This window comes from Tupaia chinensis, unplaced genomic scaffold (genome assembly GCF_000334495.1).
Source record: "Tupaia chinensis unplaced genomic scaffold, TupChi_1.0 Scaffold000002_1, whole genome shotgun sequence".
In the NCBI taxonomy this organism is placed as follows: domain Eukaryota; kingdom Metazoa; phylum Chordata; class Mammalia; order Scandentia; family Tupaiidae; genus Tupaia; species Tupaia belangeri.
In genome coordinates, this window is record NW_006159428.1 from 5,816,243 (window position 1) to 5,834,913 (window position 18,671).

The 18,671-nt window shown below is 39.3% G+C and overlaps 1 protein-coding gene across 4 annotated transcripts in view; it reads right to left on the reverse strand.

Annotated features, from left to right (window-relative positions):
- The window catches only part of STAU2 (staufen double-stranded RNA binding protein 2), a 375,847-nt gene that overhangs the window by 233,909 nt on the left and 123,267 nt on the right, over nucleotides 1-18,671 (reverse strand). For all 4 annotated transcript variants that reach the window (XM_014589776.2, XM_014589796.2, XM_014589754.2 and 1 more), the window contains one exon: nucleotides 738-897. In XM_014589776.2, coding sequence (XP_014445262.1) covers nucleotides 738-897 — 160 coding nt within the window. The remainder of the gene's footprint in view (nucleotides 1-737; nucleotides 898-18,671) is intronic.

Genomic DNA, 18,671 nt, shown 5'->3' on the forward strand with positions numbered 1-18,671 from the left:
GACCGCAGTCCTGCTGTCAAGAGGCTTAAGATCTACCGGGCAAACAGACAGATAAACAGCATTACAACGAAAACGTATAAGCAGAAAACATGTAAGCCTGCCATGAAGATAAATCTCAAAGGAAGAACGAAAGGTTGAGGGGAAGGAAATTTGTAGAGTTTGAAATAACTAAGGGAGAAGTCCAGTCGGAAAGTGATTATACAGTAGGACATGCCTGACTTGGAGAGACTATTGGAAGTCAACAGAGAGTAGCTGAAGCCATGAGATTGGTGAGATATCATACATAGCCTAAGTGTCCTCATTTGTAAAATAAAGTAGGACTGAAACACCCATAAAGATCGCTTCCACTGTAAATTCCTTGATTCTAGATTAGCCCAATATAATTTAGGCTCAGTAAACATAGCTGAAATACAAGGCAAATGTCATTTCTCATCCTCATATACGTCCCCAAATCCTGAGTGAATTCCTGAGTGAAGCCTGGTAAGTGAATTCCAGAGTGAACCAAAGTCCTGCAAGGTAGGGCCCTCCGGTCAGGAACGTGAGTGTGGTAGAACAGACAGCTTGTCTGAGAAGTAAATCCTCACTCGAAGACAGGCAACCTGAGCAGTCACATCATCGCCCTATACGGTACTCTTCCCCATCAGGACAGATTATTCCTTTTTATTAATACAGGCATTTATTTGTCTTCTGCCCAGGTAAGTATCAAAAAGAGACTGTCACATGCAGTGCCACCACACCTGAGGTGACTTTTCTGGAATAGGTTCATTCTGCAGTGCTTGAAGGGCTTTCATTGCAGCATTGTGTCTAGCAGCTTGTCGAGTCTTTCCTTCCCCAAAAAATTCATTATTTCCTACAGTCAGCTGGACATAAAAGATCTTAGGCATTGGGCAGTGATACCTAAAATAAGAAAATAAGGACATTAATGTTAGTTTAAAAAAATCACTTTAAAAAATCATCAGTCAGATTTGCTTCATTTAAAGTGATACCAACTATATAATATACTATATCCTCTTATTAACTCTAATAAAATGTAAACATGAATGTACTTATAAAAGATAAAACATGAGTTAATTTATCTATAGATAACAGTGTAGACTGAGCTCCACAAAAACATAGAGAGACAACATTAAACATAAAGTAATGCAGTAAAAATTATTTAATTACATCACAGAACATTTCTTGGTGAGACGTTATCAGATTTTGACAGAAGTGAGTCAAACGGTCTGGTGCTAAGGATAAAGGAGCTGCCACAGAGGCTGGAAACAGACAAGCCTGTTTAGGTGACAACATACAAATGACAGTGCTTTTAGTAGAAACTGGGTATAATCAGAACTCTCAGGGTAAAGAGATGGACTTTGTATGATGCAAAGTAATAAGGTGATCAGATTTAACATGAGAAAGAATAAGGAGCGCAAATCAATTCTCATGCAAGAAGTACCATAATAAGATGTATGTAAGGTCAACAATTTCGGCAGGTTTGTGTTTAATAAGACTGAGGTGGGACTAGCAGGTGTAGGTACGGTGGTTAAGGCACTAGACTTCCACATGGCTGACCATTCAAGTCTCATGCCTGGCAGCTTGTTTTTTCACTTTCCTTCTCTCTCTGGTGAGCACACATGCCTTACAGTACATTTTAAAAATATTAATAGTAACAAATAAAATTAAATAAATAATACTTAAAAAAAAAAAAAAGGCTAGATAATGAGGCATGACTAGAAAGCTGCAACAATGCAGCTAAGAGAAAGAAGAGGCTATAAGGGATTGCCCCGCAGCATAGTGGTTAAGGGAGCAACAGCCCAACCAGCCAACCACAGATCAAATCTCAGTCCTGGTGGCTTAAAAAAAATCATGCCAGGCACGTGTGCATGTGTGTTCAAAATCACAACAGGATAGAGAAATTGAGAAGGGATTGTGTGGGACCATGCCCCACTAGGGCTACTTTCTCCCTCTGTCTCTCTCTGGCAAGCATACATATTCTCTGGCAACTGAAAAAAAAAAAAAAAAGGAGGCTGTAGGAAAAACAAACCTTTAGAAGAAATTAAGAAGACATGCAATAAAATTCATTAATTCAACAACTGCTTTGACACTGTAAGGAGTGCTTTCTATATGACAGGGGAATGAGGCAATGAACAAAAACATTTTCACTGCAATGGGAAAGACAGACAATAAAACAAATGTGTAGAATATGCAGTGTGTTAGAGATGCATGTAAGAAAACATAAAGAAGGAAGGGTTCAGAAGTGTCAGAGAGGTGGTTTTAGATAAGGTGGCCAAAGAAAGTTCCACTGAGAAGGGAATAACATAAAGAACTGAAAGAGTGGGGGAACAAACCATGCAGGTATCTGAGACAGAGCATCTGAGGAAGAGAAAATATCAAGTACAAAGGCCCAGAGGCAGGGCCCTGCCACGCACAGTCAAGGAACTCAAAGGAGGCCTGTCTGGCTAGAGTTGGATGAGGGGAAGGAAAGCTAGGAGATAAGTAAAAGCTGGCCAGAATCTAGGGGGCCTTCCCCAGAAATCATTAAAAGGATATTACTTTCATCTGGAGTGAAATGGCCAGCCAGTCAAAAGTTTTGAGAGGGAAGTGACGTAATCTGGCTTACATTTTTAAAGGAACATCTGATTATTATGTTGAGGATAAGCTATTGGGGAACAATGGTGGAAGCAGAAAGATCTAATTCGATACTACTGCCATAATCCAGGGGCAAAGGAGATGGTGGCCCAAACTAGAGTATGGCAATAAAAATGATAATCCATTGGGTCCTGGATGAATTTTGCAAGTAGAACTGATAGGTAAGCCCAGGTCTGGCTATGGATTATGAGAGATGGAGTACCCATATATTGAGAGTGAAGACCACAAAAGGCCTGGGTTTACCAGGAATGGATTTCAATAGCTCTGTTTTGCAGATGTTACATTATTAGACCAATAAGGTATCCAAATGGAGAAGTCAAGCGAACAATCAGACTTAGGAGCCTGGGCTCCAGCGAAGAATTTAAAGGTAGAGATAAAAAGTTGGGAATCAATATATATTATAGATGGTATCTCAGACAATGAGAAGGTCAGCCCCACAGCTTAGTGACCAAGGGAGCCAGATCCTACATGGTCAACTGTGAGATTCAAGTCCTGGACCCAGTGGCTCAAAAAAACATGCTGGGTGCATGTGTGTGCATGTCCAGAGTCCCAATGGGATGGAGAAATATAGGAGAAGAAATTGCTGCATATCAATTCTTCACTGGGGATCTAGGGAAGGGAGTGACAGAAGAAATATCAGGCAAGCATGGTATCCTTCCTGAAAGCCAAAGAGAAAAAAAAAAAAAAGTATGTCAAGAAGGAGGAAGGAACTAATTGTATTTAATACAACTCACAGGTCAGGTAGAATGAAAACTGAGAAATATGACTACTGAATTGAGCAAATTGATCAAAAAAAAAGGTAGATTTTTACAAAACTACACACAATTGTAATACCGAAAAATTAAGTTAAAAATCACTCCAGAGCTAGCAAATCTGTTTCCAAACAAACGTTGAAGGCACTTGAGGTCCTACTGTGTTACAGATGATGACAGGGCAGCCAAGTAGCAGTGCTCGTATTCAACCTGAGATAAGTTGGCCTGAGCCCTTCCTGTAAGACTTCACTGGGCAGACGGGACTAATCAATGAAGGTGAAGGAGTGGAGTTGAAGATCTGCACTGAAGATGCAGATCTGCAAGGCAAGAATTGAAACCATGTGAGGAGAAGCACCTGGAAAGGGTAAGTGGAAAGGAACCGAAAGAGAGCCTAAGGCTGGAAGCTGACTGATGCCTAGGATCAAAGTGCAGGGGAAACAATAGACCCGGTGAGGAGATGAGAGAGGGTCAGAGTTGGAAAAGGAATTACCACACAATGTCAGGAAAGGGCTAATCAACAGTGTGGAGTGGAGAGGAGAAATCTATAGTAAGAGGGTGGGGTCGGGGGAGGGAAGTCATTGATTTAAATTCTTAACTTAAAATCAATTTTCTTGGCTTACGGTTTTCTATTAACTTATTTTAAGATAAAGTGTTCTAAATCTGTTTTTATTACATAAGTCATATGTTCTCACTTTTAAGTTAGCAAATATAACTCAGCTTTCCCATAGCTACAGAACTTCATGCATATTTTTTAACTGGCTCTACTATAAAACTTTAAAACAGATAACTTGAATCACAAATTTACTCCTGAACAGAAAAATTACGTGGCAGGCTTTCACCATAGAGCAAATGTTTACGATTAATTGTGAACTTCTGAAAATAGAGATCCAAAACTGGAATGCTAACAGACCTTTAACTACGGCAGAGGGAGTGGGCGCCACGGTAATCACTAAGGCCTGCTGACAATTACAAAACTCATTTCGGTTTGCCACAGAGACAAACAAAATTTCTGTTCATTATAACTTTACTGGAATATGATGTCATAACACATAACCATACTGAAACAATCTGCTGATTCTCTGACCAAAATATTAATTGCACACTAAAGAGCCCTTGGGGCCTCTTCCTTTTTGGTCATCAAATGTACATGTACATGTGCATGTGTGTGGATAGAGATGTATATATAAATTACACTGTTTAAATATCAGAAAGAAAATTAAGCATGTTGTATTTTTAACATAAAAAGTAAAATATTCTAGAACTAATAGCAGGAAATACCAAGTCCAGAGGCCTGTTTCATTCCAGTTTCACTTTATCCTCTTACTTAACAAGGATTCTTAATAATATACCCCACATGGTTTAAATACCTTATATATCACATCTCCTCACATCATCATGACGATGAAGACTAACCAGAGCACTCTCATTAATAACATCCAGACTGGATTACAAGAGAGATGATGTTGGAAGTTTTCTGTATATTAGGTCCTGGTCTCTAAATATTTTTCCTTTGGTAAAGAAACACCCCAAGTTCATTAACTTTAAAGGTTGTTTGTTCTATTAAAGGACTTCTTTCTTATATCTTTATTTATATCAAATATTAAGCCAACTTTTGGTAGGTACTTATAATAATTAATGTACATATTTCCACAAATTAGCATCTATTACTTCAAAGGACACAGCTATTCTTAAGTAGCTTTTCTCAATAAGATTTATGTACCCATAGTGACTACTACATTAGAAGATGAGCTGGCAGGACCAGCAGTTAGCATAATGGCTATGTCGCTGGACTCCCATGTATTCGACCACGGTTCACGTCCTGGATTCAGTGGCTTAAACTCACACCAGGCGCATGTGCGTGTGTGCCCAAAATCCCAAGAGAAGAACGGAGGAGAAGGGATTGCGGCATGGCCATCCCCCCTGGGGGGTGATTTCTCGCTGTCAAAAACCTCTCAAAAAAAAAAAAAAAAAAGAAGATGAGCTGGCAAAACTCACCTATCAGGACCAGCAGTTGGCATAACGGCTATGTCGCTGAACTCCCATGCAGTCGACCGCGGTTCAAGTCCCAGACCCCATGGCTTAAACTCACGCCAGGTGCATGTGCGTGCGTGCCCAAGATCCCAAGAGGAGAATGGAGGAAAAGGGACTGAGGTGTGGCCATCCTCCAGGGGGTGATTTTTTGCTTTCTATCTCTCTGTCTCTTTCTGGCAAGCACACGCACCCCCATAGCAAAAACCTCTTCCCCCACTAACCCCCCCCCCAAAAAAAAACCACCTCACCTATCTAGACTATTCAAGTTTCAGGGTCAAACAGTTTCTAAACACAGCCTCCAAAATGTGATCCTACAGAGGCAGGAGGATGGAGAGTTTTGGGCCAACCTGGACAACAGTGAGACCCTGTCACTAAAAATAAATAGGGACCAGCAGTTGGCATAATGGCTATGTCGCTGGACTCCCATGTAGTCGACCGGGGTTCGAGTCCCGGACCCGGTGGCTTAAACTCGCACCGGATGTGTGTGTGTGTGTGTGTGTGTGTGTGTGTGTGTGTGTGCGTGCATGCCCAAAATCCAGAAGAGAATGCAAGAGAAGGGATGGCAGCGTGGCCACCCCCCCTGGGGGTGATTTCTCACTTTCTGTTTCTCTGTCTCTGTCTTTCTGGTGAGCACACATGCCCTATAGCAAAAACCTCTCCAAATAAATAAATAAATAAAACAAAATGTGATCTTACTTTCATCAGAATCATCTTTACTGCTGTTAAAAATGCAGATCCCTGTGCTCCAACCCTGATCTGCTGAATCAGTCACTGAGAATGAAACAGAAAATTTACTGCCCTGGTGACTCTGCACACTAGAGGTCTGGGGGTCACTACACCTGGATATCACCACAATGTGGCCCATAAGACTGGCAGTCCTTCCCCTCCACTCCAGCAAGGGGCCACATATATTCCTTGTAACACAGTGGTTAGGTCTTTTCTAACTCCTCCACATTTAACTCTCAAAGCAGCCTGGTGAGAGAAGTCCCCAGGGCTGACCTGAGAGGTAAGGAATCTCCCAAAGGGTAAAAGGCATTGCTAGGAATCAAATTCAAGTCTGCCTACCTTCAGGAAACTCTTTAGGAGTTGCATAAAAATAGACTTTCTGTCTTCCTCTATTTTTTGTTTATTTTTGTTTATTAAGTTAGCTAACTCCTTGGCAGGCCAAAGAACCCGGGATCAAGGGTTCTGAACAAAGATCCAATAAACTTCTGAGGTGTTAACTGAAGGGCTGTTAAAACAAAGGAAGCACCATGATAAAAATTGTGTGTTTCCACAGCGTGTCACATCGAAAACGACGCACAAGAGTGCTCTGTCAGAGAGCCAAGTCAGAACGATGGGCCTTGTGTCCCCCACTGCCAAACAGTCCAGATTCCACAAGCCTGCAAGGCCTCCCTACCCTCAATCTGCTCAAAGACTTGCAACAAATAAACAAATAAAATAGTAAATAAAATAAATGTTTCCTTTTCTTTAGATCCCGAAAAGTCTTCAGACTTTTAAGACACCACGAGTCAATACAACAATAAAGAAAGTACATGTTTGGTTCCTTTGAATTAATACTTGACATTCCTTACAAGGTCTTTGTTTCTTGAACAAGGAAGATATGTGTTCGCTTGTATTTGGCTGTTATTTCTAAAGAGTCTCTATACTCCGTATCCTTGCCGTCCTCCCGAAGTTACTCCCCTAATGCCCTCTCCCTCTTTATGGAACCACTTTGTATTATCTTTCTGAACAGCTCAAGTCCACGTGTCCTCCCTACCACTCTGTGACTGCTTTATTCACCATCCAACATCTCCACTTTCCTAAGTATCACTTTTACAAGGTGAGAAAGACATATTCCAAATAACATTAGAACTTTTAAAAATTGAAAAATAATTACCTCATTTTATTTGATAGCATTATTCATAAAGCTCAACACAACTTAAACATTCATATCTACTTTATGGGTTTTTGTCTGAAAATACATGAAAATGTTATCTCCTGATCTAATAAGGAGAGGCTTCAGATTTCTGTGTTTATTTTTAACATTGACTGAAAACAGAAATGTCACTTCACCTTTCTAACTCAGTTTACTTATCTATAAAATATTTCCAGACTCTATGTTTAAAGAATTCTAAAGGCTGAAACTTAGAATTCAAATGACATGTTGATTATATTCACTCTTCATACACTTTTTTGGCACGGTTAAGCATTCTTTTTCTTGCTACAAAAAAATAACAGGTTTTATCATAAAACTGCAAGATAGTCTTGGCACATTTTCAAGCTTATATGTATATAAAATGTCTAGATAGAAGACAGTGCCTTCTCTATTCACATCTATAAATCTTAAAAATACATGTACCTTTTATGGGGTCTGAGTGTTAATTCTTGAAGAATTCCAAAAATTAGGACTGATTAGAAAAGATTTACAGGTCATCTAAAAAAAATAAGCTTTAAGAGAGGTGTAAGGATATTCCATTCTTCTTGTAGAATTGTTATAGTTACAGTTTAAATGCCTAAGAGAAAATACAGAAAGATATGCACTAAAAGCTAGGATTGAGTGTTTTGAAGTGATAAGATTATAAACGACCTCTGCTTTCATAATTCCAAGTTTTTAAGATAATATGGTTGTACTGGAGTGAAAATGGAAGAAAATATTTAATTGAAGCAAGTCTGGTCCTTGTCCACATGGCAAATCTGTGTCCAAATTAAAGTTGATAAATTAGTGGAATGACTTAATGAATATAAGATATGCACCAAGAGATAAATTCCACCGTGTCACTGACACTAGTACCACAATCAGGACTATACGGAAAGCATAGCATGTTACCAAAGAGCCCCATTATGAAAACCACACGACCATCATCCACACTCCCACATTTGGATCCAACATACACCTATTCTTGCCTCTTCCTTAAATGAATTCCTAGATAAATCATATCACCATCACCACTGTGAATTATGGCAAAACATACACAGCCCTTAGTCTGTGCCAGATACTCTTCTAAGCACTTGGATACTAATCTCATTCGATCCCACAACAACCCCAACTTCATTTTATAGACGAGGAAATAGAGAAATAAAGATATTAAGTAACTTCCCCAAAGCCAGCTGATTTGAGCCAGTATTTGAAACCAATAGTTTCATTCCAGAGTCCATTCTCTTAACCTCTACACTACGCTGCCTCTCAACAAATCAAGGAAAGTAGAAACATGACTCCAGACTGCACAAATACTATCAACTCTGGAGAGTCAAGAAGAAAACTTGGAATATCAAGGCAACTGAAGTCTAAGTGGATTTAAGAGATTCCCGTCAGATTCTGAAGACTTCTGTAGGCCGAGTCATAGCAGCAGGTTGCTACCCAGGGGAATACTAGGAATACTCTAAGTCGAGGAGACCAGAGTGGATTTAAAGTCCTACTACCTCTCATTCATTCTCTCCTCTCTTAACCCCTCTTTCTGGAACACACACTTAAATGTAGATATTTCCAGGAGAGAAATGCACGCCAAAACCACTGTGAGATACCTCTTCATACCCACTAGGATAGCTCAATTTAAGAAAAATAAATAAATAATAGGGACCTGTAGTTGGCATAATGGCTACTGACTCCCATGTAGTCGACTGCAGTTCGAGTCCCAGACCCGGTGGCTTAAACTCACGCCGGGCGCATGTGAGTGTGTGTCCAAGATCCCAAGATGAGAATGGAGGAGAAGAGATTGCGGCGTGGCCATCCCCCCCGGGGGTTGAGTTCTTGCTTTCTGTCTCTCTGTCTCTCTCTGTCTTTCTGGTGAGCACATGCCCTAAAGCAAAAACCTCTCCAAAGAAAAAAATAAAACAAATCAACAAGTATTGGCAAAAATGTAAAAACAAAAACAAAAAATAGCCGGAATGTAAACTGATGGCAGCTGCTGCAAAAGCACTTTGGCAGTTCCTTAAAGAGTTAAAAAGAATTACCATTTGACCCAGTGATTCCACTCCTTTGTATATACGCAAGAGAAATTAAAACAGGTGTTGAACAAAAACTTGTATACAAATGTTCACAGCAGCATGTGCAGAGCAGTCAAAAAGTGGAAATAATCCAAAGGTCTACTAACTGAAAATCAGATTTTTAAAAAATGTGGTCTATGCATACAATGGGGTATTACAGTCATATAGAGGAAGGAACTAAGGGAACATGCTACAACATGGACAAACTTACAGTAGGCTAAGTGAATAAGGCTAGGCACAAAAAGGGTATGGCACAATAAGGCTAGGCACAATAAGGCACAAAAACTGTATGGGGACCAGCAGTTAGCGTAATGGCTATGTTGCTGAACTCCCATGTAGTCGACTGAGGTTCGAGTCCCAGACCCGGTGGCTTAAACTCACGCTGGGCGCGTGTGCATGTGTCCCCAAAATCCCAAGAGGAGCATGGAGGAGAAAGGATTGCGGTGTGACTATCTTCCCCTGGGGGCTGATTTCTTGCTTTCTGTCTCTCTGTCTCTGTCTTTCTGGAGAGCACACGCACCCTATAGCAAAAACCTCTCAAAAAAAAAAAAAAAAGGAACTGTATGATTCCATTGTGATGAATGTCCAGAAGAGCAAACCCATGGAGACAGAAAGATTAGCAGCTGCCAGAAGCTCGAAAGAAATGGCATAGAGACCAGCAGTTAGCGTAATGGCTATGTCGCTGAACTCCTATGTAGTCAACTGCGGTTCGAGTCCTAGACCTGGTGGCTTAAACTCACACTGGGCGCGTGTGCATGTACCCAAGATCCTGAGAGGAGGATGGAGGAGAAGGGACTGTGGCATGGCCATCCCCCCCCTGGGGGGTGATTTCTCGCTTTCTGTCTCTCTTTCTCTCTGGTGAGCACACCCTATAGCAAAACCCTCTCCAAAGACAGACAGACAGACATAGAGAGTACCTGTTAACAGGTGTGGATTTCTTTTGGCAGAGACAGAAACTGTCTGAAAGTGGATAGTGGCAATGGCTGCACCATGCTGTGAATGTACCAAATGCCACTGATTATACACCTTAAAATAGTTATTTTGTGTTTTGTAAATTTTATCTCAATAAAAAAACATTTTTTTAAAATTATTTGATTTTGGGGACCAGCAAGTGGTGTGGTGGTGAAGGTGCTAGACACTCCCATGTGGCCAACCATGGTTCGAGTCCCGGACCTGGTGGCTTGCTTTCTCTCTCTCTCTCTCTCTCTCTCTCTCTCCTCTCTCTCTCTCGTCAAATTAAAATAAATGAATGAATAAATAAAATTAAATAATTCTTTTAAAAGTTATTTTATTTTTTTCTCCATTATCATTATTATTACTTTTAATTTGACCAGAGAGAGACAGTAAGTGAGAAAAAGTGAGAAAAAGTGAGAAAGTAAGCCACCAGGTCCAGGACTTGAACTGTGGTTGGCCATGTGGGAGTCCAGTGTCCCAATCACCACACTGCCTGCTGGCCATAATGAAAAAAGTTTTTTCAAATAAACAGTGATAACTCCAAGGGTTCTATCTCCTTCCTACATGATCTCACCTATTCTCAGTTACATTCCCAGAAATCAACCTACAAAAAGGGGAGAACCATTTTATATTTTAGGATATTACTAATCTAGTCCTCTTCCAGCACTTGTCTGATTAATGGGAAGGGATAAAATGTGAATTAAATTAATAATTCAATGAATTGTATTACAGGCCTCTTTCTTGCTGGGGCTGTTTCGGTCCCTTTGGATGGTGGACAGCCCTCAAGATACTATTCATCAAATGAATACAAACATATCAATGAGTAAGATGGGTTAGGAAGAAAAATAAAGTAGGGTAAAGGAATAGAGTATAAGGAGCTTCTTAAGAGGTGACGATTCATGGGGTCGGCAGGTGGCATGGTGGTTAAGGCTCTGGACTCCCACATGGCCGACCACAGTTTGAGTCCCAGACCTGGTAGCTTGCTTTCTCACTTTCTTCTCTCTCTGTCTCTCCCTGGTCAAATTAAAATAATTAAATAAAGTTAAATAAAATAATTCTTACAAAAAAAAAAAAAGAGGTGACTTTGAATACAGATTTGAATGGAATAGGAATTCTATTATAGGTGTGGAAATGCTTGAAGGAAAAAGTGCTCTCAGCACACAGGATGGCAGGTACAAAGGCCCTGAGGAAGTAACATGTCAAGTAACTTTTGCGAAACAGCAAGTGTTCTTGTATCTGGAAAACAGCGTGAGGAATGAGTGATAAGAAACTGAGTCTAAGGAGCTTCCGGGCAGCAAGTCAAAATTAATTCCATAGGTGGTGGGAGCCACTGGAGCATTTTAAACAGAAAATTGACACAACCTGACACAATTTAAAAGTACCTCGCTTCTACCTGCAAGAAAGGAGCACCTGGCAGGCCACTGCAGACTGTGGGCAAGTCTGAAAACAGGAGACTGAATTGCCCACAGAATTTTCAATTACACTTAAGGACTGTGGTCATTATTTCAAGATGGGACCAGAAAGCACAGCTGTATCTTTCTGTAGCTTCCTGGGTAAAAGTTCAGTTTTCATCTCTTAGTAAGGTGAATTTTATTAACCTTTTCTTTAAAAAAAAAAAAAAAAAAAAAGTTGATAGAGAGTATGTGGTGCATGCATGTGAAAGAGAGAGAAAGAGAAAAGCACCTTTGACAGGTCCCCTCGCACCAAGATCCCCTCTCCCCAGCCCTCCAGCTCCTCACATGCATGTGCTGGCCCAGCCTGTTTTCAGGCCAACCCAGGGATCTAGACCTACCATATGGCTTCCGGGCTTGCCGGTATGTGTGTTAGTGCTGCACCACAGCACCGGGCTCTATCCCGTTTTCTAATAGTGAAATAACTTCATGTTCTTGAAATACATTCCACTTGGGTGTAGCTATTCTTCTTTCAATGTATTGCCAAATTCTGTTTCCCAAGATTTGAACTAAGACTTTCCTAATGATATTCTACAAATAATATTGATCTATAGTTCTTTCCCTTTTTCTTTTTCAAGCTAATATTGTGGAACGAGACATCAGGTAATTTCTTGATTGTCCAAAATAATTTGATTCTTGTTTTACAAAGGTTCAATAAAATTTCTCTGTGAAACACCTAGGCCAGTTGCTTTTCTTCAGGGTTATGGAGAAGGGGCAGTTGGTAGCGAGCTTTTGACTGCCTACTCTTATTTCTACGGCAATCAGATCTCTTTTGTCTTCGGAAGTCAGTTTTGGTCATTTATATTTTTCTACAAAAATCACCTAGTTCATGTAGGTTAACTTATTTTATTATGAGCCAAACAACACAGTCCTTTATGAGAATTTTCATTTCCTATGTATCTGTAGTCCCCTCACTATCAGTCCATATTTTGCATATTTGTGCTTTAAACCCTTATTTCCTTACCTTATTAAATTACAAATTAATACATATACATATACATATATATATAATTCTTCCTAAGTATAAAATATTGGACTTCGCCTATCATTTTCTGTTTCTAATTAATGTTATTTCTCCATGCATTTTCCTTACTTAGTTTTGTTATTCCTTTTCTAACTTCTTGTGTTGAATACTTATTTTCATGGCATCATTATTAATATAGATATAAATAATTTGCTTTCTCATAGGCTATTGTTGTACTGTAATGTCTTCAAGAGAGAAATATACTATACAGTGTTTCTAAATGTTTGGCAATAGAAACCTCTTCATAATGAATTACCACGTGTGTTGACAAAACAAACCTGGGACATGCTGCTATAGGTATTCTGCCTTAACTAAGAGTCTAGGTACTTCTCTAGGTCACTCATTTCATCTGCTAAAAGCTTTTACTGCAAATGGAATTAAAATTGCTTCTTATCATTTTAAGAAATATAATAAAAATGTTTTCAAGTACTTTTTATAAACCTGAAGTAAATAGATACTTACCTCAAACAAAGAGGAAAAGATCTTTAGATTTATAATAACCATTGACTGAAGTTCCAACTAGCAGATCTATAAGGACCTCGGGCAGGAAGCCTTACATTCTCTAACAATCATCAGTAATTTGAACAATTTTGTCTGTATCAACTTGTTCAGCCTTTTTCAAGTGACAAACCAGGTGAAAGTTACTGTCTCTTTCATAAAATATAATGTATTTGTGTACTTACTTAGGGACAATTTTCAAATAAACACACATACTTCAAAAACATCATAAAATGTTTTAAAGAAATATAGTTTTAAGTCTTTCATACGTATTTACTAAACACTGTGTGCTAGTATCTAACAGCAGTTTGTTGGATTTTTTTAAGTTTGCCATACATGTGCTTACTGGTGAGAGAGAGACAGAGAGGGAAAGTGAGAAAGCACCCACCAGGGAGATGGTCACATCACAATCTTTTCTCTGTTCTCCTCTCAGGATTTTGGGCATACACACATACCCAGCGTGTTTTACAAGCTGGCAGGTCTGGGACTTGAACCGTGCAATCAGCCATGTAGAAATGCAGCCACCTTAACTTCCACACCACCTGGCTGGCCCCTAACAGCAGTTTTTCAGTGTTAAGAAAATGATGAAACGTATGGCTCCTTTTCTTTGAGTGGTAAGAATACTCCCATTATTCATCTCCAGGTGCATCTTCATTGCTAAGGGTTCTCTGAGAATGTTCTCTGAAATCACTGGGGTAGAAAGTCTGTCCAGTTCTTTCCAGCAACAGGATTCATGAAACCACTTCTAGAAAATGCTTAAAATACCCCCCTCCTCATTATTGTAAGCCTACAAGTATATGTCTTAAAGAAGTTTTTTAAAGTATAAAGAACTATCAAAGCTATTAAAAAAAAAAGGAAACATACAGCATTACAATTTTTTAAAGGGGCCCTATACCCTATGGGGATGACTCAGTTTTGTAATGTCTGTGATTAAAGGATTCAAACAAATGATTATGTTTGCACCGAACTCTCCCAAGAGCTTTAGAAACTGTTTGCTTTGTTACAATGTCCAGCCCAGACATCTACTCCGGTCCTTGTGCTGATCAGAATTAACGATCGACTTTGGATGCCTGCCCAATTCAAATACTCCCAAAAGTAACACGGAGACATTACATCAGCGGCATTGCAGAAAGATTAATGTGCTCTGTTTAGAGATGCAAACAGTAATTATACTTACTGCATGCTTCTAGTATTTTGTCTCTTTCACCCAAATTTTAGGTGAATCATGTTATATATTTGCATATAGTTTAATGGCAACAATAAAGTCTAGTAAATAGATATTTACTGGAGTATAAAAAATTTACTTGGCATTTTCCCAGCTAATTGTTTTTACAGCTTGACTTCACTTTAGCTATGTTCATAAAAAGGTTTACATAAAGCAAATATTTTCATACTAAATCCCATTTTCCCACTGTTGCCCAATATTAAGTCTTGAGTTATATTTCTTTAGAAAAAATGTTGGTTCCAACACATCATAAAATTTAGAATTAAGAATCTAAACATGTATGCCAAGGACTAGGTACATTTATCATCAATTATTTATAAAATAACATTTTATCCTCTCACCTGCAATAAGAATTAATCTACTGCTTAATCATTTTGTCTCATATTCTCATGATCATTAGAAGGACACATATATTTTTTAAAACTACAAAATTTCAAAATTAACATCATAAAAACTAAAACTAGAAATATAACTAACTGGAATTGCCACATGGAGAGAGACTGTCAGATTTCAGGCAATGCAAATCTGTATTATCAGATTATTGATAATACACATTTTAAGATCTTAGACATTTCTTCTGCTATTTATACAGATTGAACATGCATAATCTCCAAATCCGACTCCAAAATGCTCAAAATCGGAAACTTCTGAGCACTGACATGACATCACTAGTGGAAAATTCCACACCTGACTATGTCATAGTCAAACTGCTACAACACAAAAATACTGCATAAAATTACCTTCAAGCTATGTAAATAAGGTGTATATGAAACATACACTGATTCCATTTAGACTTGGATCCCATCCCCAAGGGTTCTCATTATGTATATGCGAAGATAACAAAATTTTAAAAAGAAAAAGGTCAAATCCACAACACCTCTGGCTCCCGCATTTTGAATACGTGGCCTGTGATACATTTTGGTGGTTTCATAACAACACAGGCCAGATGCTTTACTGAAATTACACAGACTCTTCGGAGCTAACACCACTCTCAGACTCAAAGATCACTTTTCAAAGAAATAGGAAAAAGGACCTGCTCAATTATCCAGATCCTTTCATACTATATAAAAACGTAAAAAGCAACTTTGCTAAACAGTAGAGTATCTGAGACTTTTAGAAAATAGCTACTTTAAACTAATTAATTTAATTTAAAATTAATGCTAAGCAATGTATAATTTTCACTCCTATTCCAAATCCTTTGGGGAATACTATATGGATTACACTTGTCTATGCCCACCTTTTCCTGTATTACAGCAGATGGTCTAACTATGCTTCGTGTCAGTCAGTCAGTATCAGTTGGGCCTCTCTTTTCAGCAAGTGCACTAGGCTAAGAATAACCATTCTCTTCATCTTGGTCATCTAACCTGAAGCAAAAACACAGCAAAAATTAAAGAAGGATAATCTGGTAAAGATATAATGTTGATATCCAATATGACTGCCATATTGAGAAGAGGTTGGGGAAATATTTAGAGTTCTGAAAGGCCATATTGTGATTGTTCATTCCTATTTGCAGTGTAAATAAGAAATTATAATTTAGTCACACTGAAAGTTATTTTCTGTGGACAAAACAGTTTTTGAGAATATTCTAAAATAAATCTGCGATGGTGTCTTAGCAGTCCCAAAGAACAGCTGTTCCCATGAGTTAGCCTAGTGTAGCAGGAAAAGCCTGAGCCAAAAAGACAGATAATCCTGGGCTGGAGGGCCCAGTCTGGCCTGTTGCTGGCTATGGAACCCTGGACAGGTTACACGTTGTACCAGAACACAGCAAGTCAGGAAATCATACTTGTTTGCCCTCCTCCTTCCTGGCAACTAAGCCATGAGCCTTAGACATTCCACAATGTTTCTATGATGCTTTGCCACCTCTCACGCTTCTGTCATTCCCTCTAAAGAATAACCTTCGCCACTGGTGGCATGGCAAGCTAGACCGTGCCACTGGCTCTGCATTGTTATGGCTGTTAGGGAGGTACAGGAAAGGGCTGCAGTCAAGCCAGCAGAACCAATCACTGTGATGCAGGTGGTGGGTGCCACTGCACAATATGGGACCATGTAAGGACGAGGGTTCAAATCATAGTTAACCTGAACACACTAGTTAAGCCCACGGGCACACCCAATTCCTGGCTGCCTAGAAGGCAGTGATGAGGCCCTGTTGGGGTCTGTCTCCCTCTCCGTCTGCTCTTTCCTCTCCCTCTGTCTAAAAATAAATAGAGTCAAATAAATAAATAAATAAATAAAATGGCAGATCTGTAGACTTTCATTTCACATAATCAGTGGCACCTACTGTCTGTGCTCAGACCACACCTGGGAGATTACCACTTCGTTTCTCCTAGGAACTCCATTATTTGGTCTGTTGGTCAGTCAAGAATGCCAGGTACTTCATATGCAAGGCAGCGCACAGATGCACTGATAAGTCCAGCTACTATAAAATCCAGGAGAAACCAGCTAAATAAGTCTTCAGAAGAACTGAATTTAAAATAACAGGTAATGTTACTGCAATTTTTAAAATTCTCTTTGCCTTATGTCTTAAAGGACGTTTATTTACATGTTTGGAGCTATGATTTATATCGATTTCTGTGACTCATTAGTCGATCATGATGTAGGAGTCTAGTAACTCATTTATCTTTAAAGAAGTGCATCCTGACCAAAGAATGTGAGAATGTCAACAAGTCATAAGAAAATAAAGAAAGCAAGTGGGTCAAGGTCCTGGTAACTAGAGGAGGGAAAGGAGAGCCTGGGAAATTAATAAAAAATTAGCTCCCAGGAAATTCAAACTGAGTAAAGTGGTAAACCATGAGGAAAATACCTGAAATAATTAAATATGTAGTCCAAACAGTACTGCTTAAGATGCTAAATCTTGCCTAGAAGTAAAAGAGAACAGTCAAAGAGCTAAAGTGGCTCATTCCCATCACTATGAGAAAAAAGAGATATAAGAAAGACAGCAAACAGAGTGGGGCAAAAAATACTTGATGACAGACAGTATAATAGTATTTTATTATACTGCAGTAGAAATACAGACTTTTGAGGCCAGCCCTGGAACTTAATGGTTAAAAGAGTCAGATCCCACGTGGCTAACCACAATTCAAACTCCAACCCCAGTGGGTTGAAAAACATGCCAGGTGCATGTGTGTATACCCAAAATCTTGATGGGATAGAGAAATGGAAGAGAAAGGATTGCAGTATGACCATGCCCCATTTGAGGGAGGCTACTTTCTCCCTCTCTGTCCTTCTCTGGCAAGTGCACATGCCCTCTGACAATTAAATTTTAAAAAAAGAAAAAGAAAAAGAAATAGAGACTATTGAAGTCAGCATAAAGGATGATTTGGATTTAAGAAAGATCAGAGCCAACATAGTTTTATTTCTGTTTTACAATGAGCTCTTCAAAAAGTTCATAGATGAAAAGACCAGCCATGGTAACAAGGCAGTGATACAGAATTTCTCGTTGCTGAAGAGACTCATGTGGGAAGGTCCCAGGTTTGCATCCTGAGATCTCTCTTGCATGCTGGGTCCATAAACATCTGCCTGTAGTCCCAGCTGACTGAGGCTAGGGGGTGGATCGTGGCATAAGAATCTTATAGGGAGGGCCTGTCTCTCTCTCTCTCTCCCTCTCTCTCCCCGCTTCTTCTACTAGCTCTCTCTCCCTTTCATAGAAATAAATAAACATATAAACTGGTTTTATTTTAGGCTTTTGTCATAAGTGCATGCACTCACTGGAGACAGAGAGAAAGTGAGAAATAACCCCCTAGGATGAATGGTCAAGCAACAATCCTCTCTCTTTCATTCTCCTCTTGGTATTTTGGACAAGCACATACACATGTGCAGCATGAGTTCCAAGCCACAGGGTTCAGGACTCAAAACGCAATGGGCTATGTGGGAGTCCAGTACCTTAACTGCCATGCCACCTGCTGGCTCCATAAGTAAACCTTTTTTTAATAATTATTTATTTTACCTCATTTATTATTATTTGTTTAATTTGCTATAGGGCATATGTGCTCAACAGAGAGAGACAGAGAAAGAGTGAGTGAGAAAGCAAGACCTCAGGCCCAGGATTTGAACCTCAGTCAACCATGTGGAGTCCAGCACCTTAACTACTATGCCACTTGATATAGCCCCTCCCCCAAAAAAATCTATTTAAAAAAATTAGT